We start from the raw sequence: 26,992 nt of genomic DNA on the forward strand, positions 1-26,992 counted from the left end.
TTCTTGTACATAGGAGCAGTATTATAGTAGTTATATTCTTGTACATAGGAGCAGTATTATAGTAGTTATATTATTGTACATAGGAGGCAGTATTATAGTAGTTATATTCTTGTACATAGGAGCAGTATTATAATAGTTATATTCTTGTACATAGGAGCAGTATTATAGTAGTTATATTCTTGTACATAGGAGCAGTATTATAGTAGTTATATTCTTGTACATAGGGGCAGTATTATAGTAGTTATATTCTTGTACATAGGGGCAGTATTATAGTAGTTATATTCTTGTACATAGGGGCAGTATTATAGTAGTTATATTCTTGTACATAGAAGCATATTATAGTAGTTATATTCTTGTACATAGGAGCAGTATTATAGTAGTTATATTCCTGTACATAGGGGCAGTATTATAGTAGTTATATTCTTGTATATAGGAGGCAGTATTATAGTAGTTATATTCTTGTACATAGGAGGTAGTATTATAGTAGTTATATTCTTGTACATAGGGGCAGTATTATAGTAGTTATATTCTTGTACATAGGAGCAGTATTATAGTAGTTATATTCTTGTATATAGGAGGCAGTATTATAGTAGTTATATTCTTGTATATAGGAGGCAGTATTATAGTAGTTATATTCTTGTACATAGGAGGTAGTATTATAGTAGTTATATTCTTGTACATAGGGGCAGTATTATAGTAGTTATATTCTTGTACATAGGAGCAGTATTATAGTAGTTATATTCTTGTACATAGGAGCAGTATTATAGTAGTTATATTCATGTACATAGGAGCAGTATTATAGTAGTTATATTCTTGTACATAGGAGGCAGTATTATAGTAGTTATATTCTTGTACATAGGAGGCAGTATTATAGTAGTTATATTCTTGTACATAGGAGGCAGTATTATAGTAGTTATATTCTTGTACAGAGGAGGCAGTATTCTAGTAGTTATACTCTTGTACATAGGAGGCAGTATTATAGCAGTTATATTCTTGTACATAGAAGCAGTATTATAGTAGTTATATTCTTGTACATAGGAGCAGTATTATAGTAGTTATATTCTTGTATATAGGAGGCAGTATTATAGTAGTTATATTCTTGTACATAGGAGGCAGTATTATAGTAGTTATATTCTTGTACATAGGAGCAGTATTATAGTAGTTATATTCTTGTAGATAGGAGCAGTATTATAGTAGTTATATTCTTGTATATAGGAGCAGTATTATAGTAGTTATATTCTTGTATATAGGAGGCAGTATTATAGTAGTTATATTCTTGTACATAGGAGGCAGTATTATAGTTGTTATATTCTTGTACATAGGAGCAGTATTATAGTAGTTATATTCCTGTACATAGGAGCAGTATTATAGTAGTTATATTCTTGTACATAGGAGCAGTATTATAGTGTTTCTATTCTAAAACATAGGTTGCAGTATTATAGTAGTATATCTTTGACTCTAGGGGTGCAGTATTATAGTAACTAGCGCTGATATAATACACAGTTTCGTAGATACTCTGCTGTAAAATGTAGTATAGCATATCTGAACAGATGTGATAGTGATATAGTTTCATGCACAGACCTGTGTCAGCCGCCCCCCATCGGTTCCCGTACAGCTGTAGGTTGTTGTCGACTTTGCCATTTCGGAGAGACATGTACCCGGGCTTCATTTTGGGAACGCTGCCACAATAAACAGCAACTGAGGCTCTGAAGTTGGCTGCGATTATAAAGCGACCACAGAGAATATTTATTCAGGGCAGATCTTTCACTGCCTGGGAACATTCTTAATTATCGCCTTATTGTGTTATCCACTCGAACTGCAATTACACAAGACGTCCCTGTGACAGGCACACTCTTAGCTTTGTCACAATCGATCTAGTACAGATAATGCTGCAGGTTAGAGAACATGATGTCTGGACGGATTTAGTTGTTGCTACAAGAGTTTCTGATCAGGTTTGAAAGCATAGCCTCTGCCCGCTGCCCTGAGATGCCTCCCCCCTGCTGCTCCCTCTGACACAGGCTAAGGTCTCATGCACACAACCGTAGTTTTGGTCCGCGTACGATCTGCATTATTTATGTATCGCACATGGACCCCATTTTATGGGTCCGCAAAAAATGGAGAGCACACATCCGTGTGGCCGTTCTGCAAATTATACAACGCGTCCTATTCTTCTCCATTGTGCAGACAAGAATGGCCAGTTCTGTTAGAAAAATGCGGCATGCACACGGCCGACTTCCGTATTTTACAGGTCTACGGTTTGCAAACCTCAAAATGTCATGTGCTTGAGGCCTAAAGGAGATTGATGGTAGCATTATCACCCCTAGGGGCAAACCCGGGATTTTTTAAAAGTTCCAATTTGCTTTATTGTTCGGACTTTGCCAAATCATAAATAGGGTGTTTAAGGGTTAATGATAGTATTTCTGTCATGCTGCTTGTGGTCTAAAGTGCTTTAGCAGTGAACACCTAATAGCTCTGGTGGTCTAAAGGGTTAATATTATATGTTGCAAATTACGACTCGTAATATCTAATATTCCCAGGGGTCTGGGGGGTAAACATTTATTATCATACTGTATATCAACCTATGATTAAATGCTGTCTACCTCAAATACCACTAGGGGAGCTCACAGCATAGGGATTTTTCTATTTTCCCATTGAATGCAATTATAAATTCATATGTGGTGAGCTCCCCCTAGTGGTGGGAGAAGGAAGTGTAGCCTTTAACTCATTTTTGTATCCTTTTGTATCATTTTTATACAGTTTATACAATTTTGCATGACAACAAATATTCATTTTTTTTAGCCCAGTTCCACTCCCTACATAAGGCTGCACATGGTGCTGATTTGCAGAAAACCGTCATGGAATCCGCACTATAATTAAATTTTAATTTATCACGGTACAATTTTTGTGCATCTTCATGTGGGTTTTGTTGCAGTCTACGGGGAAAATCACTATATATATGAATCGCAGAAACATGCTACGCGCACATGCTGCGGATTCTAAAATGGAGCTAAACTAGGAGCAGGGCGAGAGCGAGAGGTCCGCACAGTAAGGAGGCATTCACACGAGTCGGCAAATTTCAGATCCGCAAAACAGGGATACTGGCCGCGTGCATTCCACAGTTTGCGGATCAGCACGTCCCGTCCTTTGATAGAAATGCCTATTATTGTCCGCAAAATGGACAAGAATAGGTCATGTTCAATTTTTTTTACGGGGTCGCAGAACGGACATACGGATGCAAATAGCACACGGTGTGTGGAAATGTACATCGGGTGTGGACCGAAAATACGGCTGTGTGAATGGTCATTCTTGGTGCGGAAAAACAACACAGCAAAAATCCTCTGACACATGAACGCAACGGGAGACAGATTCCACCTGGTTTTCGGCACCAAATTCGCACTGAAACTTACGCTCAAACCAACCCCATCTGAACATATCCTTAGGCTTCTTTACGTATGTCTTAGGGCTCATGCACATGAATGTATTTTTTTTTCAGTTTCCGTTCCGTATGCGAAACCATTCACTTCAATGGGGTTTAATAAAAACGGAAATGACTCCATGTGCATTATGTGTCCGTATGGCTGTTCCGCAAAAAAAAATAAAAAAATAGAACATGTCCTATTCTATTCTTGTCTATTTTGCGGACAAGGACAGGCATTGTTACAATGGATCCACAAAAAAACCGGATGCTACATGGACGTCACACGGATTTCCTCCAATTGATTTTTTTTGCAGATTCATGTTTTGCGGACCGCAAAATACATACGGTCATGTGTATGAGCCCTAAGGCCTCTTTCACACGACCGTATGGTTTTTTCAGTGTTTTGCGGTCCGTTTTTCACGGATCCGTTGTTCCGTTTTTTGTTTCCGTTGTGCTTCCATTTCTGTTCCGTTTTTCCGTTCCGTTTTTGGCATATACAGTATACAGTAATTACGTAGAAAAAATTGGGCTGGGCATAAAATTTTCAATAGATGGTTCTGCAAAAACGGAACGGATACAGAAGACATACGGATGCATTTCTGTATGTGTTCAGTTTTTTTTTTTGCGGACCCATTGACTTGAATGGAGCCACGGAACGTGATTTGCGGGAAATAATAGGACATGTTCTATCTTTCAACGGAACGGTAAAACGGAATGCATACGGAGTACATTCAGTTTTTTTCTGCGGAACCATTGAAATTAATGGTTCTGTATACGGAACGCAAAAAACAGCCAGTAAACGGGTAAAAAAAACAGTTGTGTGAAAGAGGCCTAAAGATGAGAAATTAAACCTGAAGACAGAGCGATCTTTGTTCTACCCGACTACCCCAACCAGCTGTAGGTGAATACTGGAATCCTTAGATCAGGGGTCCTCTACCTCCGGCACTCCAGCTATTGTGAAACTGCAACTCCCAGCATGCTCCATACACTCTCATGAAAGTTCCTAGAACAGCAAAGTAAGTGTGCATGCTGGGAGTTGTAGTTTCAGTAAATACTGGCATGCGGAAGATTGCTGACACCTGCCTCAGATGGAGGTCTGACAACCTCCCTGACACACTTTTAATGTAGACCCATAGGACAAGACAAGAAAAGACCCTGAACAGAGGGGTGGAGAAGTGAAAGAAGCAGAAGTATAAAGTATTTATCTGTTATCCTTTTACTTTTTGAAACTCACCAGGTGTCAATGAAAGAGGGAAACTTTTGCAATCCAGTATAGAAAGATGAAAAGCAGGAAGGAATATAAAAGACAAAAATGAGAATTTTCAAGAATATCCATATAGCTGTGTCAATATAGTACATGAAGAAGAGGGGGGGGGGTATAAAGAAAAATCTAAATTCCAGTATTCCATCAGCCAGTATTACAGAAATCCCATGGATGTGCCAAATAGCCAAGAAAAAAATTAGACCATAAATGTTCATCATATCTTATACTCCATTCACATACAAAGCTGCATTCAGAATGTTGCTGGTTTCCCGTTAGCTGCGGAGCTCAGAACTCCCCCTGCTGGCTCCATTCCTGAACTATGAGTCAAGACAGAACAACCCACACCGCTCAGGGGTACTAGTTCTCCGTGTGGAGATGCAGCTGGTACAGGGGGGGGATCTAACAGGCAATGACTCCTGGGAAAAATGTATGCAAATGAGCTCTCCTCCACTAATTTACATTGGGGGTCATCTTTGATAGCCCCGGCACTGTCGGAGGAAGCACCTAATTTATGATGAGGCGCAGGCAGTGAAAACTGTACCAGTCCCCGTGCTTCCAGGCATAAATGTCAGTAAAATTGCCAGGGCCGATGTCCCAGCCTGCGCCCCCTCACGCCCAAAAATGTGTTGCTCAGGCACTAAAAAGTTGCAAAATGGGGTCAAAAACTGGTGTAGGGCTGATAATGACCCCCTTAGTCAGGGGTGCACAACTCGCGGCCCCCGTCTTGCTGGGAAGAAACACAAATATATATATATTAAAAGTTTTAAAAAAAATTAAAACACTAAAAAAAAGTACAAATAAAAGGGGGGAAAAAAAGTGCAAAATAGAAAAAAATAAAAAAAGTCAGTATCATCTAGAGGTCTTTCAAAGGCGTACAGTGCTGCGAAAATATATACAAAAAAAACATTTTTGCAAAAAGATCTAAAGTAAATAAAATACAAGTAAAAGAAAACTTTTTTTAAAAAAAGGTGCAAAATAAATATGTTCGCTGTCATATTATGTGGCAAAAAAATATATTTTAAAATAAATAATAAAGTGATGAGGCCTGGTCAGGAAGGGGGTAAATGGCCCGGTTTGGAAGTGGTTAAAAAAAAATTGTACAGTTTCCCCCTAATAAAACATAAAAAATATATATTAAAAAGCCCAGTGTTATGTAATAAAAAGCTGCAAAAGTTATTTTGGTAAAAAATAAAAAAAGTTACAAGTGTTTGAACCACGTGCTCTAAATCACAAAAAAAAGTGACTGGTCATTAAAGGGTTAACCAATCAGCGCTTTCCCGGCTAGTAAGGCCTCGTACACACGACCGTAGCTTTTCCTTCGGTCCGCGGGACACCAGCCATGTGTGTTCTGCATTTCGCAGAACGGCGTAACGGATGCGGACGGCACACGGAGTGATGTCCGCATCTTTTGCGGCCCCGTTGGGAGTGAATGGGTCCGGAATCTGAGCCACAGGAAAAAAATGCGTCTCAGATGCGGACTAAAACAATGGCCGCCTGCGTGAGCCCGCAGGGAAAGTGCTTGCTGGTTATTGCAGGGACCTACAGTAATCTGGGGGCGCAGGAGGCGGTAAGAACCAGTGAGCGCCGTCCTCTGCAGCGAAGGAAACCGCGCTCATTTGTGAATAGGAGGCAGGAAGAAAACGTCGCCACTTAAAGGAGTTTCCTAGTTAGGCCTCATGCACACGGAACGTATTTTGTTTCCGTGTCCGTTCCGTGATTTTTGCGGATAGGATGCGGACCAATTCATTTCAATGGGTCCGCAAAAAATGCGGACAACACACCGCGTGCTGTCCGCATCCGTATGTCCGTTCCGTAGCCCAGCAAAAAAAATAGAACATGTCCTATTCCTGTTACAATGGATCCGCCAAAAAAAAATGGATGGCATACGGATGTCATCCGTTTTTCTTTGCGGACCGCTAAAACACATATGGTCGTGTGCATGATTTTTAACCAGTTCCCGCAGCATGGCCCGCGATACAGAAGATTCCTACTTTCCTGCTCCGCGCTGCTCTCGCTGTCTCCATCCCCCGATCCCGGAGCACCTCTCCAGCCAATGGCTGACCTTAGCGGTAAAACGCTGCTTGTGGCCACATCGCCGGTGTGCATTCCGCGTCACGGATGCGGACCCATTCACTTGAATGTGTCCGCAAATCCCGAGATGCGGTGCGGAACGAAACGGAAGCAGCGGAGCGCAATTTGCGGTCCACAGCACGGGCACGGAGGGGCAGCGGTCGCGTGAACGAGCCCTTAGCCTGTGTAATAGGCTGATGGAAACAAGCGCTGATTAACTTCTTTTTTTTTGCAGCCCCTTGAAATAGTGCGACAATGCGGCCCCCAGACCAAAAAAGGGTGTGCGCCCCTGCCCTTAGTGTTGTGTCTGTCAGCATAAAGGAAAGAGCAAGTCTGAGACACAGCAAAGTCTTAATGCAGCTTTGGATGTGACTAGAGTATAGAACATAATATGACAGAAAATCAGTATCAGGGTTCAGCGGACCCCCCGCCCAACCCCCGCCCTCCATACCTGCTGTATAATCATTGTGGGTCATGGTGTCCCCGGAAGGTTTGTGGGTTTTCTGTCACAAAACGACTCCTGCGGGAAACCTCGTGTCATTATGTTCTTCCAGAAACTCCTAAAAGAAAGGCGGAGGAGATCAGCGAGGAGGGTCACACAGTAAAGCCGCCATAGACGTCACCGCAGTCAGGAACCTTCTGCTGGATGGACAAGAAATGACGTAGCAATGGACAGGAAGGATTGGCGCCATTTTTTCTCGGATGCGGACCCATTCACTTCAATGGGGCCGCAAAAGATGCGGACAGCACTGCGTGTGTGCTGTCCGCATCCGTTGCTCTGTAAATATAAAAATATAACCTGTCCTATTCTTGTCCGTTTTGCGGACAAAAATAGGCAGTTATATCAATGGCTGTCCGTGCCGTTCCGCAAATGGCGGAACGCACACGGACGCCATCCGTGTTTTGCGGATAGATTGTAACAAACTGTGGACAGGACAGAGTTGTGCTGCTGGTGTGTTTATCTCTCAGGGGATTGTCTGGACAGGATACAACTGTAACAAACCCTCCTCCGTGAGAAGTATCAAGTTAGTACAGGGTTTTCAGTCTCTGGATGTAAACCAGAATGTTCATAGTCACTGACAGTAAGCAGAGATCTTGAAAAAAATAAGAAGAATAAAAAATACAAAGGTTATTAGAAAGTTCTAAGGTCCATTCACGGGGGAGGTACGTGCGCCATTTACAGAGAATCCGCGGCCGCACTCAGATATAAAGGTGCTGTAAACATTGACAGAGCGACACTAAGGAAACGGCACAGCACGAAGTCACCGCAGCGCCGCCAGCTTCCCGCTACTGCACTTGTTTTTTTCCATTGCAGAATTTAAAGGCACAGTAATCTTAAAAAAAAAAAAAAAGTTCCCACAGTAATTCTTTGAATCCAGACAATCTGATTCGGCGTGCCGGCCGGGCCCTGGCAGGTCCACAATATACGGGCCCTGGACGTTTTTGCACCGCATCACGGATGCGGACCAATTCACTTGAATGGGTCCGCGATCCAGAAGGAGCGGTGCGGAACGGAGGCACCGAACCCCACGGAAGCACTACGGAGCGCTTCCATGTGCGTTCTGTCCGCGCCTCCGCACCGCAAAAAGAATATAACATGTTGAATGGGTCCGGATCTGTCTGTGCCCGTGCGGTCCCCAATGAACGGGATGTACAGCACACCTTTATGTACAAGAGGCCTTAGGCCTCCTGCACACGACCGCAGGTGTCCCGTTGCCGTATTGCGGACCGCATTTGCGTCCCGTGTGCATTCCGCATCGCGGATGCCGACCTATTCACTTCAATGGGTCCCCAAATCAGGAGATGCGGAACGGAACTACGGAGTATTTTGCAGATCTGAGAGAGAGAGCAGTGTTATTGCTGTGCTGTTTCTCTGCTGTCCATACATACATGCATACATCACAATCAGTAATATGTAGTCAGACCTGATAAAATGTGAAGTTGCATGTACTGCGCAAAAAATATGCGCATCATTAGTGCCGATTTGCGCAAATGCGAAAATAATGACTGGAGATCACGAATTCTAGAATTCGCGAATATTATGCGAAAAATTAGCAAAATAGAGCGAAAATTAATATTGCCTATGCCACTCATCACTAAATGGCAGTATTATTTTGGAGACTGCATATTATTTGGCACTATATGGTGGTGTTTTCCTGGCCGCATAAGTAATTTTTGATATTACATAATATTTGGCCACTATATGATGGAATTATATGGCAGTATTACCTCGGCACTATATGGTGGTATTATATGGCAGTATTACCTCGGCACTATATGGTGGTATTATATGGCAGTATTACCTCGGCACTATATGGTGGTATTATATGGCTGCATTACCTCGGCACTATATGATGGAATTATATGGCAGTATTACCTCAGCACTATATGGTGGTATTATATGGCAGTATTACCTCAGCACTATATGGCTGTATTATATGGCAGTATTACCTCGGCACTATATGATGGAATTATATGGCTGCATTACCTCGGCACTATATGATGGTATTATATGGCAGTATTACCTCAGCACTATATGGCTGTATTATATGGCAGTATTACCTCGGCACTATATGGCTGTTTTACCTTGGCACTATATGTTGGTATTATATGGCAGTATTACCTCGGCACTATATGGTGGTATTATATGGCAGTATTACCTCAGCACTATATGGCTGTATTATATGGCAGTATTACCTCGGCACTATATGGCTGTTTTACCTTGGCACTATATGTTGGTATTATATGGCAGTATTACCTCGGCACTATATGGTGGTATTATATGGCAGTATTACCTCGGCACTATATGGCTGTTTTACCTTGGCACTATATGGTGGTATTATATGGCAGTATTACCTCGGCACTATATGGCGGTATTATATGGCAGTATTACCTCGGCACTATATGGTGGTATTATATGGCAGTATTACCTCGGCACTATATGGTGGTATTATATGGCAGTATTACCTCGGCACTATATGGTGGTATTATATGGCAGTATTACCTCGGCACTATATGGTGGTATTATATGGCAGTATTACCTCGGCACTATATGGCTGTATTATATGGCAGTATTACCTCAGCACTATATGGCTGTATTATATGGCAGTATTACCTCGGCACTATATGGTGGTATTATATGGCTGTTTTACCTTGGCACTATATGTTGGTATTATATGGCAGTATTACCTCGGCACTATATGGTGGTATTATATGGCAGTATTACCTCGGCACTATATGGCGGTATTATATGGCAGTATTACCTCGGCACTATATGGCGGTATTATATGGCTGTTTTACCTTGGCACTATATGTTGGTATTATATGGCAGTATTACCTCAGCACTATATGGTGGTATTATATGGCAGTATTACCTCAGCACTATATGGTGGTATTATATGGCAGTATTACCTCGGCACTATATGGTGGTATTATATGGCAGTATTACCTCGGCACTATATGGTGGTATTATATGGCTGCATTACCTCGGCACTATATGATGGAATTATATGGCAGTATTACCTCAGCACTATATGGTGGTATTATATGGCAGTATTACCTCAGCACTATATGGCTGTATTATATGGCAGTATTACCTCGGCACTATATGATGGAATTATATGGCTGCATTACCTCGGCACTATATGATGGTATTATATGGCAGTATTACCTCAGCACTATATGGCTGTATTATATGGCAGTATTACCTCGGCACTATATGGCTGTTTTACCTTGGCACTATATGTTGGTATTATATGGCAGTATTACCTCGGCACTATATGGTGGTATTATATGGCAGTATTACCTCAGCACTATATGGCTGTATTATATGGCAGTATTACCTCGGCACTATATGGCTGTTTTACCTTGGCACTATATGTTGGTATTATATGGCAGTATTACCTCGGCACTATATGGTGGTATTATATGGCAGTATTACCTCGGCACTATATGGCTGTTTTACCTTGGCACTATATGGTGGTATTATATGGCAGTATTACCTCGGCACTATATGGCGGTATTATATGGCAGTATTACCTCGGCACTATATGGTGGTATTATATGGCAGTATTACCTCGGCACTATATGGTGGTATTATATGGCAGTATTACCTCGGCACTATATGGTGGTATTATATGGCAGTATTACCTCGGCACTATATGGTGGTATTATATGGCAGTATTACCTCGGCACTATATGGCTGTATTATATGGCAGTATTACCTCAGCACTATATGGCTGTATTATATGGCAGTATTACCTCGGCACTATATGGTGGTATTATATGGCTGTTTTACCTTGGCACTATATGTTGGTATTATATGGCAGTATTACCTCGGCACTATATGGTGGTATTATATGGCAGTATTACCTCGGCACTATATGGCGGTATTATATGGCAGTATTACCTCGGCACTATATGGCGGTATTATATGGCTGTTTTACCTTGGCACTATATGTTGGTATTATATGGCAGTATTACCTCAGCACTATATGGTGGTATTATATGGCAGTATTACCTCAGCACTATATGGTGGTATTATATGGCAGTATTACCTCGGCACTATATGGTGGTATTATATGGCAGTATTACCTCGGCACTATATGGTGGTATTATATGGCAGTATTACCTCAGCACTATATGGTGGTATTATATGGCAGTATTACCTCGGCACTATATGGCTGTTTTACCTTGGCACTATATGTTGGTATTATATGGCAGTATTACCTCAGCACTATATGGCTGTATTATATGGCAGTATTACCTCAGCACTTATGGCAGTATTACCTCGGCACTATATGGTGGTATTATATGGCAGTATTACCTCAGCACTATATGGTGGTATTATATGGCAGTATTACCTCGGCACTATATGGTGGTATTATATGGCAGTATTACCTCAGCACTATATGGTGGTATTATATGGCAGTATTACCTCAGCACTATATGGTGGTATTATATGGCAGTATTACCTCAGCACTATATGGTGGTATTATATGGCAGTATTACCTCGGCACTATATGGTGGTATTATATGGCAGTATTACCTCGGCACTATATGGCGGTATTAATTTGGCCTCTTTGCTTGTTGCCCTATTTTGTCTGTCATTACAGATCCCTTGGACATTATACTCTATGGGTCTGTGTAAACCATGGACACAACATGGACGCCTTTCCATGTTTGGTCTGTGGTTTTCACGGATTGTTGCTAGAAGATGCTCTGGAAACCACGGAAGACACACGGACTGAAAATCACGGAACCAAAGATCAAACGCGGATGGATCATGAAAACACGGAATGTGCCGTCACGGACATACCACAGACACGGACGTGTGAATGAGGCCTTACTGATGTCTGACAACCTGTTTTGTAAGGCAGGAATTAGCAGGGAGCAGTTGTCGCTTCGCTCGCTCCTCCTCTTACACATCACATTGCTCTGCAGGAACAGCTATAGGGGGTCCAGGAGGTGGGGGGCTCCTCGGATTGACCCCTCCGTCTTCTCAGGCTCACAGTAATGGCCGGCTGTAATTCCCCCCTCCGCCTCCTCAGTCATTGACTAATGTTATGTAACCGATTACATGGGTACGGTATGGTGCCGTCCTTTGTTGCAGCGTCGTGTCCCCCCCCCCCATAGACAACACACGACACTCGCCGTCTCAGGTGTCATTTGCCCTCCTGGGACTTGGCACCAGATCTCCACCAGCTGAAGCCTCACAGATGGATTTGGCTCTGGGCTTAGATACGTCAGCTGGGGATACGCCGCTTTTCCCTCATCAACACAATTATTGCGACCGCAGTAAATAAAACGACCGTTACGGATAAATTTAGAACGGTTATTAGTCACTTGTGGCGTCCAGCAGGTGGGAGGAGGGAGGACGTCACCTAAACCGAAGGTCACCTACAGGAGAGCCCTGGGCGCTGGGCACCCGGGAGTTACACATTGTAGAAAGAAGAGCATAAAAAAAAACACGTTATATGTAATTTGTTTGAATTCCTCTCCGTTCTCTGCTTGCTGTCAGTGAATGGAAACATCCTCGTTTACATTCCAGGCCTACTACTGCTCACAGCTGAGGGTTTGTTACAATTGTGTCCAGTCCAGATAATCCTCTGTAAGGCCTCATACACACAAACTTATTTTCTTTCTGTGTCTGTTCCGTTTTTTTTGAGGACCGTATACGGAACCATTCATTTCAACGGGTCCGCAAAAAAAACTGAAGTCACTCCATGTGCATTCAGTTTCCGTATGTCCGTATTTCCGTTCCACAAAAAAATAGAACATGTCCTATTTAATGTCCGCATTACGGACAAGGATAGGACTGTTCTATTAGGGGCCAGCTGTTCCGTTCCGCAAAATACGTACTGCACACGGATGTCATCCGTATTTTTTGCTGATCCATTTTTTTTGCAGACTGCAAAATACATACAATCGTGTGCATGAGGCCTAAGGCCCCTTTCACACGGGTGAGTTTTCCGCGCGGGTGCAATGCGTGAGGTGAACGCATTGCACCCGCACTGAATCCGGACCCATTCATTTCTATGGGGCTGTTCACACGAGCGGTGATTTTCACTCATCACTTGTGCGTTGCATGAAAATCGCAGCAAGCTCTACACTGTGTACAGAATTATTAGGCAAATGAGTATTTTGACCACATCATCCTCTTTATGCATGTTGTCTTACTCCAAGCTGTATAGGCTCGAAAGCCTACTACCAATTAAGCATATTAGGTGATGTGCATCTCTGTAATGAGAAGGGGTGTGGTCTAATGACATCAACACCCTATATTAGGTGTGCATAATTATTAATCCTTTCCTTTGGCAAAATGGGTCAAAAGAAGGACTTGACAGGCTCAGAAAAGTCAAAAATAGTGAGATATCTTGCAGAGGGATGCAGCGCTCTTAAAATTGCAAAGCTTCTGAAGCGTGATCATCGAACAATCAAGCGTTTCATTTAAAATAGTCAACAGGGTCGCAAGAAGCGTGTGGAAAAACCAAGGCACAAAATAACTGCCCATGAACTGAGAAAAGTCAAGCGTGCAGCTGCCAAGATGCCACTTGCCACCAGTTTGGCCATATTTCAGAGCTGCAACATCACTGGAGTGCCCAAAAGCACAAGGTGTGCATTACTCAGAGACATGGCCAAGGTAAGAAAGGCTGAAAGACGACCACCACTGAACAAGACACACAAGCTGAAACGTCAAGACTGGGCCAAGAAATATCTCAAGACTGATTTTTCTAAGGTTTTATGGACTGATGAAATGAGAGTGAGTCTTGATGGGCCAGATGGATGGGCCCGTGGCTGGATTGGTAAAGGGCAGAGAGCTCCAGTCCGACTCAGACGCCAGCAAGGTGGAGGTGGAGTACTGGTTTGGGCTGGTATCATCAAAGATGAGCTTGTGGGGCCTTTTCGGGTTGAGGATGGAGTCAAGCTCAACTCCCAGTCCTACTGCCAGTTTCTGGAAGACACCTTCTTCAAGCAGTGGTACAGGAAGAAGTCTGCATCCTTCAAGAAAAACATGATTTTCATGCAGGACAATGCTCCATCACACGCGTCCAAGTACTCCACAGCGTGGCTGGCAAAAAAGGGTATAAAAGAAGAAAATCTAATGACATGGCCTCCTTGTTCACCTGATCTGAACCCCATTGAGAACCTGTGGTCCATCATCAAATGTGAGATTTACAAGGAGGGAAAACAGTACACCTCTCTGAACAGTGTCTGGGAGGCTGTGGTTGCTGCTGCACGCAATGTTGATGGTGAACAGATCAAAACACTGACAGAATCCATGGATGGCAGGCTTTTGAGTGTCCTTGCAAAGAAAGGTGGCTATATTGGTCACTGATTTGTTTTTGTTTTGTTTTTGAATGTCAGAAATGTATATTTGTGAATGTTGAGATGTTATATTGGTTTCACTGGTAAAAATAAATAATTGAAATGGGTATATATTAGTTTTTTGTTAAGTTGCCTAATAATTATGCACAGTAATAGTCACCTGCACACACAGATATCCCCCTAAAATAGCTAAAACTAAAAACAAACTAAAAACTACTTCCAAAAATATTCAGCTTTGATATTAATGAGTTTTTTGGGTTCATTGAGAACATGGTTGTTGTTCAATAATAAAATTAATCCTCAAAAATACAACTTGCCTAATAATTCTGCACTCCCTGTATATTGTGCATTTTTCACGCAACACAGGCCCCATAGAAGTGAGTAGGGCTGCGTTAAAATCGCAAGCATCCGCAAGCAAGTGCGGATGCAGTGCGATTTTCACGCATGGTTTCTAGGTGACAGTCTATTCACTGTATTATTTTCCCTTATAACATGGTTATAAGGGAAAATAATAGCATTCTTTAATACAGAATGCATAGTAGAAGGTCAATTGAGGGTTAAAAAATAAAAAAACTCACCTCCTCCAATTGATCGCGTAGCTGCCGGTCTCCTGTTCTTTCTTCAGGACCTGTCAAAGGACCTGTGGTGACATAACTGAGATCATCACATGGTCCATCACCGTGGTGATGGATCATGTGATTGTACCATGTGATGTGACGTCACCACAGGTCCTTTGACAGGTCCTGAAGAAATAACAGGAGACTGGCAGCTACGCGATCAATTGAAGGAGGTGAGTTAATTCTTATTTTTTAACCCTCAATTGACCTTCTACTAAGCATTCTGTATTAAGAATGCTATTATTTTCCCTTATAACCATGTTATAAGGGAAAATAATAAAATTTACAGAATACTGAACCCAAACCCGAATGTTTGTACCAAACATGCCGATTTTTCTCACGCGCGTGCAAAGCGCATTAAAACGCTTTGCACTCGCGGGGAAGAATCGCACGTTCTTCCCGCAACGCACCCGCATCTTTTCCCACAACGCCCGTGTGAAACAAGCTTAAGGGGCCATGCACAGTTTTATTTTTTTTTTTTGCCGCAGAGCAGCCCCTGTTCTGCATTCCTCAGTGCTGCCTCCCATTGAAATGAATGGGAGGCAGAAACCACACAGCCCCCGGGCAAAAGACGCTGTGTGAACATGCCTTAAGTGGGACACATCAGCAGCATATACTGGGGGGGCGGTTAGGGTTATGTGTACATGACCATGACCATATGAAAATCACAGTGCCACTGCAAGACATGGGACGCAGATTGCATATTGAATTTTGCTCGGAACGTGCACCGATATCCACGTGAAAATGCTGCTATTTGAACATAGCATACATTGTATCAGCGCAGGTGAAATGTATCAGTCTGGACTCCCGGCTGGTTCTTAAGCCTCATTCACAAGTCTGTGTCCGTGCTTAAATCCGTGAGAAGGTGCTCAGTGATGCCTCCGTGAAGATGTCCGTGATGGATCCGTGTTGGGTCCGTGTGTCCATTTTTTGCTGTCCGTCTGCCATCCGTGTTTCACTGACCCTGCACAGCTGAAAAATAATTTTTAAAGCATCTCTTTCTAATGATCCATAAAACACGGATGGCATCCGTGTTGCATCCATGGTTTTCACTGACCCATAGACTATAATGGGAGTGACGGACAAAATAGAGCATGCATCCGTGCTAAAATCACCGACCCATGGACCGTGCTAAAACACTGATGTGTGAATACACTAAATAAAATGAATGGGGACTTGGAGAACACGTACAGCACACGTACATGGAACACTGACATGTGAATGAGGCTTTATCTAGACTGCATACAATTGTAACAACGTCTCCAGGTGGATGGGAACACTCCAAAATTGTTATGTCATTTTGCACTATTTATTATATTTTCCTTTGTCAATGCTGTTAAATTCCCATTTCAGGCTGGTCCAATGCACTACACATATCCACCTCTAGGTGTCACTTTAACACCATTTATATAGGTCAGACACAGGAAGTTAGAAGAGATTAGGAGTGAGGCGTTAGGAGAGGAGACAGACTTGTCTCTGTCCTCCTGGGCCTAGCCCAGGGAGTAAAGCTACTTCAACCTTCGTAGTCCAAGGCTAGGACTTATTGGTCCTTTACTGTAATACCCCTTCCAGGGACCTTTCCGGGGTTTCAGAGAATAATTGCTGTATCTTGCGCAACCTTTTCAAAGAAGGTAGCAGAGAGTTTGCCTGCCATGAGGGAGATCGCCCTTGGGTTGCTGAATTACTGAATCATTGAATATTGCTGAATTGCTGAATAGAACTTATAGAGGATCCAAACTATTATTGAAAGTAACCAGAGCAAGATCAAGTAAGATCCTTACTCCTACACAGTTGAGCCGGAACCTACATACACCACCTCACTGAGCCTGTTATTGGGATTTACAGCTTTACCATCTGTATTTATGACAAAGTGCTGCTATTGGATGATACTTATTGCAAGACTACAATTTACAAGTAAAGTTCCTGTTTGGTTCAACTACTTCCTCTCTCATAATTCTACTCTATCTCCTAATTGCACTTTACAGTGCTGGCGTCACGAACACAGGGGCCCAGCCACCAAAGCGCCCTAAGCATACCCACTACCATCAAGGGCACCTCAACTTCCATCTGACTGATGTTCCCTGCAATAGAGAGTGCCCCGGAGGATTTAGTGCTGTCTTCTGTTCCACTGCACGCCGACCCAGGGAGCTGCAAAACCATGAGTACGACTACTACCCCCATCAGTCCACCGTGCACTCACATACTGCCCCTGCGGTCCGGTCCGCTGCAGAAACATTACCTGTCCTCAGACCCTGTGAGTGTTCCTGTATTTAGTCTTCAGAAGAGATGGAGGAACAGTGGTGAAGAGCCTGGATGCTGTGGAGCAGTCTCTTTGGGATCCTGTTCTTTTGGAGACAGCAGATCACCTCAAGATTTTGTCCCATGCAAAACTGCTGACAGCACTAGGTAGGGGCTGGTGAGAGCAGGACAAACATAGCTTTCGTAGAGCTAATATTATCAGGTGTAGTAAGAATATGAAGTTTTATTCTGCCAGATTCATTGTAAAGTGCTCTCTGCATTGAGCTGTGTCAGAGCCCCTCCCCTCTTCTCTGACAGACAGCTGTAGTGATCGCCTGGTTGGATGCTACAGCTGTCACTCAGAGCAGAGGGGCGTGGCAGTGAAGTCGCTAATGTGGAGAGCAGGTCACAGTGAAGCTCCTCCTTCTGGGCACTTGCAAGAGCTGAATCTGGCAGAATAAAACTTCATATTCACACTACTCCTGATAATAAAAGCTCTGCAGAAGCTATTTGTCCTGTTCTCTCCACCCCCTACCTACTGCTGCCAGCAGTTTAGCCTGGTCAAAATTACTAAAAGATTGCTCTTAATCAAGTCTGTTCTCCACCGGGGGTCAGGAGAGAGCACTGTGGCTGTCACTGTTATGGGGGCACTCTGGTTGTCACTGATATGGGTGCCAGTTGTCAGGGCACTGTTATAGGAGTATTATATATATATAGTGTTATATACTGTCAATGTCCTGGGCAGCACTGAGGCTGTTACTGTCATGGGGCCCTGTGGGATTCACTGCAATTAAGGTGAACTGTGGTTGACCCTGTGGGTACTATGGATGTAGTATTAGGGGGCACGTGATGGTGTGGATGGAGTTTCTATTAATGAAGACATTGCCCTGAGCTTCCACTTTCGTCTTGGTCATTTCTTAAGGAGGTCTTTAGACGCTGTCAAACAAAGGGACGTTCATTTGGCGGACATTATTCCCGACCTTCCGGTACACACGCACACTCAGCTGGGGAGACGGTAATAAACCACTGCTTATCTCCATTGAGAAGAAAACAATCGGGCATGCTGAATTCCAACATACCCAACATCTCTTGTCGGCATAGAGTCGGGGTGTCCCCCTGAAGGATCCGCGTTTGGTCCGTGTGTCATTCTTATGCCCTCCGTGTGTCCTCCCTATTGCATGGCCTAAAATTAAATTCCAGAGCACCAAACCCGGATGGCATACGCATTGCCTCCGTGATTTTCACAGACGCACAGATTATAATGTGCACGAAGGATCCGGAAACATGGACACAAATAGCGCGTGCTTCCCTGGCGTCACCACGGTCCGTGCACAGTGCACGTACGTGATTCACTGACGTGTCAAAGAGGCCTAAGAAGTGGAGTAACGCCCCGACCTCTCCATTGAGTCACTATACATATCATTAAGTCATTACAGGCCGTTGCATTACGAGACATTAACTGTAATCAGGATCTCCATTCAATTCCATAGCGAGCGCCTGGAAATTCCTGGCTGTTGTAATCTGACTGCTGGCTGTAATAACCTGTTATTACAATGTGAAGACACGTTGCGGAGCTGTAATAGCTTGAATGGGCCGGGGATTCCCTGCGTGATAACAAGTGCTAATCCCCTCATTACCAAGAATTAGGTCACCTTGAGCCAAGGATCAAATTCTGTGGAGGGTGAAATACCTTCTTAAAGATCCAGCTGTATGGTCCACATGGTCCTAGTGCTAGTCCCATAGAGCTGCTCATCAGCCAAAACAATGGAGAGTTCAGAAACCAGTCAACCAACTCGATGACCCCTCAGGGGAAGACCATCGATTGTAAGTCGTATCCCCATCATAGGCAATTGCTTCGGCATTAGCAGAGCTGTATACCAACATCTAGCCCATAGCAACTCCCTTAGGCTCCCATACATTGCAGCTATTGCTTTCTCCTGATAATGATATGTTTTCTATAGAGCTGTTCGTGAATAGAATGCTTCAATAGCAGTGAAGACCGGCAGCGCATTTACATGTCATACAGGGTCGGGGACAAGCGGTACGGTTACCCCTATGGGCGCTGACATGCCTTTAGATAGGTCAGGAACATGATGCGTACCAGCGTATTCTTTATTGGCTCCAGTATTCCGGCGGTACAGACACATAACACAACTGACGCCTTTCAGGCTGTACACTAGGCCATAGTCATAGGTAACTTTGACTAAGGCCTAGTGCTGAAAATAAAATGCAGTTATTAAAAGGGTTATCCAATACTATAAACAGCCCCCCCCCCCCCAATACGCCGGGCCCCTCACAGGGAACATACTTACCCCGCTCCCTGCGCTGCTCCTGGCCCCCGCACCTCCTCGTGCACGGGTGAAAACATCCAGTGTTGGGGACGAGCAGCCAATGGCCGACGGGGATGAGCCTCCCTGCCATTGGCTGCTATACTGGCACATTATGAAAGGGGGGCACTATGGAGAAGGGGGGGAAAGAGCACTATGGGGGCATCTATTGCGGGCCCCTATATACTGGCACATTATGGGGGGGCACTATGGAGAAAGGGGGAAGGATCACAATGGGACCTCTACTGGGGGCCCCTATATACTGGCACACATTATGGGGGGGGCACTATGGAGACGTGTGGGGGAAAGGAGCACTATGGGGGCACCTACTGGGGGCCCTATATACTGGCATGCATTATGGGGGAGCACTGTGGGGGAGAAGAACACTATGAAGGCATTATATAGGGGCATTTAATACTGGCACCCATTTTGGTGCCACTATGGGGAAGGGAGGAGAGAAGAATTATGGGGGCATCTGTGTGGGGCAGTCTATAGGGGCATTTTATACTGGCACGTTATGGAGGACACTATGGGGACGGGGGAGGAGCACTATGGGGGCATCTTCTGGGGGCACTAGATAGGAGTATTTTATACTAGCACGAATTATAGGGGCACTATGGGCACCTTAGCTCAACTGGGGGCCCTAAGTGTGTTTTGTAGTGGCACACAGTACGGGTCATTGGATCACATGAGGGCACTCTGGGGACATTGGCTCTACCAGGGGCACTAAGAGGAGGTTATTTATTTATTTATTTACTGCCACACAACAGGGCATTTTTATTGTACTGGCGCACATTATAAGGGGGTTTTATTACAACTGTGGGACTATGGGAGCATTATTACTTCTGGGACACAATTACTGTTGGGGGCACTGTAGGAGCACTATTACTACTAAGTGCTCTCTGGCACAGAATTATTACTATTGCTGGGATTCTAGGGAGCACTATTACTGTGGGGGCACCTTGGCACAGTATCAGCTTAGCACAGTTATTTTTGGGGGACATTATGGTTACACTAGTCAAACTCTGCAGAGAAGAGATGGCTGAAAGAAATCATCATGGCGGTCTGGGCTGAATGGAGAAGATGAAGACAGAGAACATCTACATCAGAGGAGACATCACTGGATGGAAGAGGTATGGGGCGCTGTATTAGGCTACTTTCACAACTGCGTTAGTGATTCTGGCCGGCTGTTCCAGCTGAGAACAGCCTGCCGAAATTTACTGCATCCGGCACTGCTGGATGCAGACAGAACGCCCGCCGGCCGCCATTAACTATAATTAACTTTTATTTTAAACATAGTGAAGAGAAATTCTGTACCAAGTGTAGGTGATGTGGGCGGTGCGTTAAGTGTGTGGGGCCGTGTGTGGGTGTGGCTTGAGGGTGGGCGGGGACACAGGGGTCCTATAATCTCCTATTGCCCGGGATAGATAGATAGATAGATAGATAGATATGAGATAGATAGATAATAGATAGATAGATAGATAGATAGATATGAGATAGATAGATAATAGATAGATAGATAGATAGATAGATAGATAGATAGATATGAGATAGATAATAAATAGATAGATAATAGATAGATAGATAGATAGATAGATAGATAGATAGATAGATAGATAGATAGATAGATATGAGATAGATATGAGATAGATAGATAGATAGATAGATAGATAGATAATAGATAGATAGATAGATAGATAGATAGATATGAGATAGATAATAGATAGATAGATAGATAGATAGATAATAGATAGATAGATAGATAGATAGATAGATAATAGATAGATAGAAAGATAGATAGATAGATGATAGATAGATAGATAGATAGATAGATAATAGATAGATAGATGATAGATAGATAGATAGATAGATAGATAGATAGATAGATAGATAATAGATAGATAATAGATAGATAATAGATAGATATGAGATAGATAGATAGATAGATAGATAGATAGATAGATAGATAGATAGATAGATATGAGATAGATAGATATGAGATAGATAATAGATAGATAGATAGATAGATAGATAGATAGATAGATAGAAGATAGATAGATAGATAATAGATAGATATGAGATAGATATCTAATAGATAAGAAATTCCACGGCGTATAAAACAAGTAGATACTGTTGTTCACGAGACAGCGACGTTTCGGTCACTTGCTGGGACCTTTCTCAGGCAGTGACAAAGTGCAATGGTGCCATGTGCTTATTTATACAGGTTAACATCATTATCACTCAAATAGTATAATTAACCATATCTAATACATAGTATCCAAAATAACTCTTCCATTATATCAAATCACAGTGTAAAGTGCTAGCTATATATAGCTTAAAATAATATTCCCATAAATAAAAAATAAAGGGAACACAAAAATAACACATCCTAGATCTGAGTTAATTAAATATTCTTCTGAAATACTTTGTTCTTTACATAGTTAAATCTGCTGACAACAAAATCACACAAAAATAAAAAAATGGAAATCAAATTTTTCAACCCATGGAGGTCTGGATTTGGAGTCACACTCAAAATTAAAGTGGAAAAACACACTACAGGCTGATCCAACTTTGATGTAATGTCCTTAAAACAAGTCAAAATGAGGCTCAGTAGTGTGTGTGGCCTCCACGTGCCTGTATGACCTCCCTACAATGCCTGTGCATGCTCCTGATGAGGTGGCGGACGGTCTCCTGAGGGATCTCCTCCCAGACCTGGACTAAAGCATCTGCCAACTCCTGGACAGTCTGTGGTGCGACAGTTGGTGGATAGAGCGAGACACAGGGCCGGCGCCACCAGTAAGGCGACTTAGGCAGTCGCCTAGGGCGCCATTTAGCAGGGGGCGCCCGTTGCGGTGGAAAAAAAAAAAAAAAAAAAAAAAAGATGGTTATATAAGTTCGGCCGGCGGCGCCCCTCATGCTGCGCCTCCTGAGTCTCCGGCGGCCGGAGATTCAAATTAGAGCAGCAAGCGCTCAGGACAGAGTCCTGAGCGCTTGCCGCTCTAATTTGAATCTCCGGCCGCCGGCTCATTGCTGCGCAGCCTGCGCCTGCTGTGTGTCTGCTCTGCGCTTTTGTTAATGTAGCGTGGCCAAGCTCTGTTCGGTCCGCGGTACTGGAGCTTTTGTTTCCTGTACCCGGCCGGACTGACAGGAAGTGCTCACTTAGTGTGCACTTCCTGTCAGTCCGGCCAGGTACAGGAAACAAATGCTCCAGTACCGCGGACCGAAGAAAGCTCGGCCACGCTACATTAGAGGTGTGTGTGTAGGGGGAATAATGAGATTGACAAGGGAGGGGGGGGGAATAATGACATTGACAAGGGAGGGGGGGGATAATGACATTGACAAGGGAGGGGGGGGAAATAATGACATTGACAAGGGAGGGGGGGAATAATGACATTGACAAGGGAGGGGGGGGGAAATAATGACATTGACAAGGGAGGGGGGGAATAATGACATTGACAAGGGAGGGGGGGATAATGAGAGTGACAAGGGAGGGGGAGGGGGGAATAATGACATTGACAAGGGGGGGGGATAATGAGAGTGAAAAGGGAGGGGGAGGGGGGAATAATGAGAGTGACAAGGGAGGGGGGAGGGGGGGAATAATGAGAGTGACAAGAGAGGGGGGGTGGAATAATGAGAGTGAAAAGGGAGGGGGGGTGCAATAATGAGAGTGACAGGGGAGGGGGGGAATAATGAGAGAGACAAGGGAGGAGGGGTATAATGAGATTGACAAGGGAGGGGGGGGGAATAATGAGAGTGACAAGGGAGGGGGGAGGGGGGGAATAATGAGAGTGACAAGGGAGGGAGTGGGGGAGAAGAGAGTGACAAGGGAGTCCCCAGAGCCAGACCAAGAGCCAGACTGCAGCCAGAGACCAGATCATCTTATTGTCCTGGTGGTAAGTAGACAATGCAATATGTTTATTATGTAATTGTTTAGTTATTAATACTACATTGGAAACTAATTTACCTCACATTTAGGGTCCATTCACACATCCATGTGTGTTTCGCGGATCCACGGATCCGCAAAACACGGACAGCAGCAATGTGCGTTCCGCATTTTGCGGACCGCACATTGCCGGCACTAACAGAATATGCCTATTCTTGTCCGCTATTGCAGACAAGAATAGGACATGTTCTATTTTTTTCCGGATCGGAATTGCGGATCCGCAATTCCGGATCGGGGCCGCACGTCATGCGGCCCCATAGAAATGTATGGGTCCGCAATTCCGTTCCGCAAAAAAAGACAGCTACAAGAAGCTGGATTAACCCTAAGGGAAACCTAGCAGTTCTTTTTATTTAAAAGCTGAGAAAGGGGTGGAACATATGTGATGTCATGATATGGGCAGATCATCTAATAAGGGGGGGCGGCAATTTTTATCTTGCCTAAGGCGGCAAAAATCCTTGCACCGGCCCTGGCGAGACATGATGTCCCAGATGTGCTCAATTGGATTCAGGTCTGGGGAACGGGCGGGCCAGTCCATAGCATCAATGCCTTCGTCTTGCAGGAACTGCTGACACACTCCAGCCACATGAGGTCTAGCATTGTCTTGCATTAGGAGGAACCCAGGGCCAACCGCACCAGCATATGGTCTCACAAGGGGTCTGAGGATCTCATCTCGGTACCTAATGGTAGTCAGGCTACCTCTGACGAGTACATGGAGGGCTGTGCGGCCCTCCAAAGAAATGCCACCCCACACCATTACTGACCCAATGCCAAACCGGTCATGCTGGAGGATGTTGCAGGCAGCAGAACGTTCTTCACGGCGTCTCCAGACTCTGTCACATCTGTCACATGTGCTCAGTGTGAACCTGCTTTCATCTGTGAAGAGCACAGGGCGCCCAGTGGCGAATTTGCCAATCTTGGTGTTCTCTGGCAAATGCCAAACGTCCTGCACGGTATTGGGCTGTAAGCACAACCCCCACCTGTGGACGTCGGGCCCTCATATCATCCTCATGGAGTCTGTTTCTGACCGTTTGAGCAGACACATGCACATTTGTGGCCTGCTGGAGGTCATTTTGCAGGGCTCTGGCAGTGCTCCTCCTGTTCCTCCTTGCACAAAGGCGGAGGTAGCGGTCCTGCTGCTGGGTTGTTGCCCTCCTATGGCCTCCTCCACGTCTCCTGATGTACTGGCCTGTCTCCTGGTAGCGCCTCCATGCTCTGGACACTACGCTGACAGACACAGCAAACCTTCTTGCCACAGCTCGCATTGATGTGCCATCCTGGATAAGCTGCACTACCTGAGCCACTTGTGTGGGTTGTAGACTCCGTCTCATGCTACCACTAGAGTGAAAGCACCGCCAGCATTCAAAAGTGACCAAAACATCAGCAAGGAAGCATAGGAACTGAGAAGTGGTCTGTGGTCACCACCTGCAGAACCACTCCATTATTGGGGGTGTCTTGCTAATTGCCTATAATTTCCACCTGTTGTCTATCCCATTTGCACAACAGCATGTGAAATTGATTGTCACTCAGTGTTACTTCCTAAGTGGACAGTTTGATTTCACAGAAGTGTGATTGACTTGGAGTTACATTGTGTTGTTTAAGTGTTCCCTTTATTTTTTTGAGCAGTGTATTATAGGAAATAATTCACAAGTGATGTCATCAATGTAATTAAAAACATATCTGCCAATGTCTAAAAACATTACCTCGGTGCAGGTGTCATTAATAAAAACATATGAGAAGGAAGCCATAGAGCCGCCAGGGGTCCGGTCCACACGGAATTAGCGTTTTACTTTTCTCAATGCGCCTTTCAGGACACCGATGCCAATAGTACAACGCGCTTCCGGAAACATCAGTCCCGCGATCGGACATTAAGTCACATGATCGTAAGGCCGATCATGTGACCGCATCGGAGTGGCATAATGCATTCCTGTAGCTAGCAGGGACTATGTCATTAGAAGTAGCGCATAGCATAACACTAAAGTAACAATAGAAATCAATCAGCATAACATTTGCCAATATTTCAAAAGAAAATTAGTGTGTACTTATTATTATAGATACACAATGGAATATGGATCAAATCATAACAAAAAGGGGACTCATTAGTGATCCCGACTACGTATATCCCATACGTATATCCACTGTATATTGGTCTAAGTCTTACATATATATCATATATCACACAGATGTCGCCGTATGTGGTTATAACCGGGACCTGCTGGTGACATTGTGCATCCATTCCTGGACGCACTGTGCATTCCCAACAAGTAGTAAACCCAAATTTTACAATCGACCATTCATTGGAGACTCCAAAGTGTATCATCTGGCCTCACCACATGGCAACATATTGGAAACCCGCCGTTAGTTGCTGGGTATCTATTCCTAGACACCCAATGCAGCTCCGCAAGGTCTGGTCACCATATTTCAGGGAGACGTGGATGTCCCGGTACCGTTATAGTTGTGCGAGGCAACCCACTGTCCACCTGATTATACCCATGTATATCTATTTGGACGGTCGAACCCAAGATATACCCTTCACTGTAATAAAGATAACAAATCCATATATATATATAATTGTTTTTTACGCCTTGGATGTGCCGTGGAATTTCTTATCTATTTGATATCTTGGGGTTGGATCGTCCCTACAGCCGCTGGCACTCTGCATCTACAAGTTAAACTGCTGTGCTGCCCAGCTTTTGGATCTGATAGATAGATAGATAGATAGATAGATAGATAGATAGATAGATAATAGATAGATAGATATGAGAGAGATAGATAGATAGATAGATAGATAGATATGAGATAGATAGATAATAGATAGATAGATAGATAGATAGATAGATAGATAGATAGATAGATATGAGAGAGATAGATAGATAGATAGATAGATAGATAGATAGATAGATAGATAGATAGATAGGAGATAGATAGATAGATAGATAGATAGGAGATAGATAGATAGATAGATAGATAGATAGATAGATAGATAGATAGATAGATAGATAGGAAATAGATTGTTGGCGCCGAGCAGCCCTAGCATAAGACTTCTGGTCACTGACTGCTACAATTGTAGCCACTCTACATAATCCTCTGTGAGATAAACAGCTGAACTCCTGATACATTGTAACCACTTAACATCTAAATACTGAAGGAATGTAGATCCTGACACCTAGGACCTCTCCTGACACTGACAGGGACAGCAGTTTAAGGGGTCCTCCGATGTTAGAACACCTTCTTATAATTTGGGACCCCTTGTATCGAACTGGGGGTGACCTCTTGACAGCTGAACTCCTG

At 43.8% G+C, this 26,992-nt stretch overlaps 1 protein-coding gene across 6 annotated transcripts in view; it reads right to left on the bottom strand.

Moving 5' to 3' along the window:
• TOGARAM2 (TOG array regulator of axonemal microtubules 2) overlaps positions 1 to 26,992 on the bottom strand; it is a 106,489-nt gene that overhangs the window by 20,196 nt on the left and 59,301 nt on the right. For 4 of the 6 annotated variants that reach the window (XM_040430625.1, XM_040430622.1, XM_040430624.1 and 1 more), the window contains exons 2-3: positions 7,204 to 7,312; positions 1,582 to 1,716 (exon numbers count right to left, since the gene is read on the bottom strand). In XM_040430625.1, the coding sequence (XP_040286559.1) occupies positions 1,582 to 1,716; positions 7,204 to 7,228 (160 nt within the window). In that variant the 5' untranslated portion in view covers positions 7,229 to 7,312. Of the gene's footprint in view, positions 1 to 1,581; positions 1,717 to 4,652; positions 4,676 to 7,203; positions 7,313 to 26,992 lie in introns of those variants that run through there. The other 2 variants (XM_040430626.1, XM_040430627.1) reach the window with 2 other exon arrangements.

This window comes from Bufo bufo, chromosome 4 (genome assembly GCF_905171765.1).
Source record: "Bufo bufo chromosome 4, aBufBuf1.1, whole genome shotgun sequence".
Taxonomy (NCBI): Eukaryota; Metazoa; Chordata; class Amphibia; order Anura; family Bufonidae; genus Bufo; species Bufo bufo.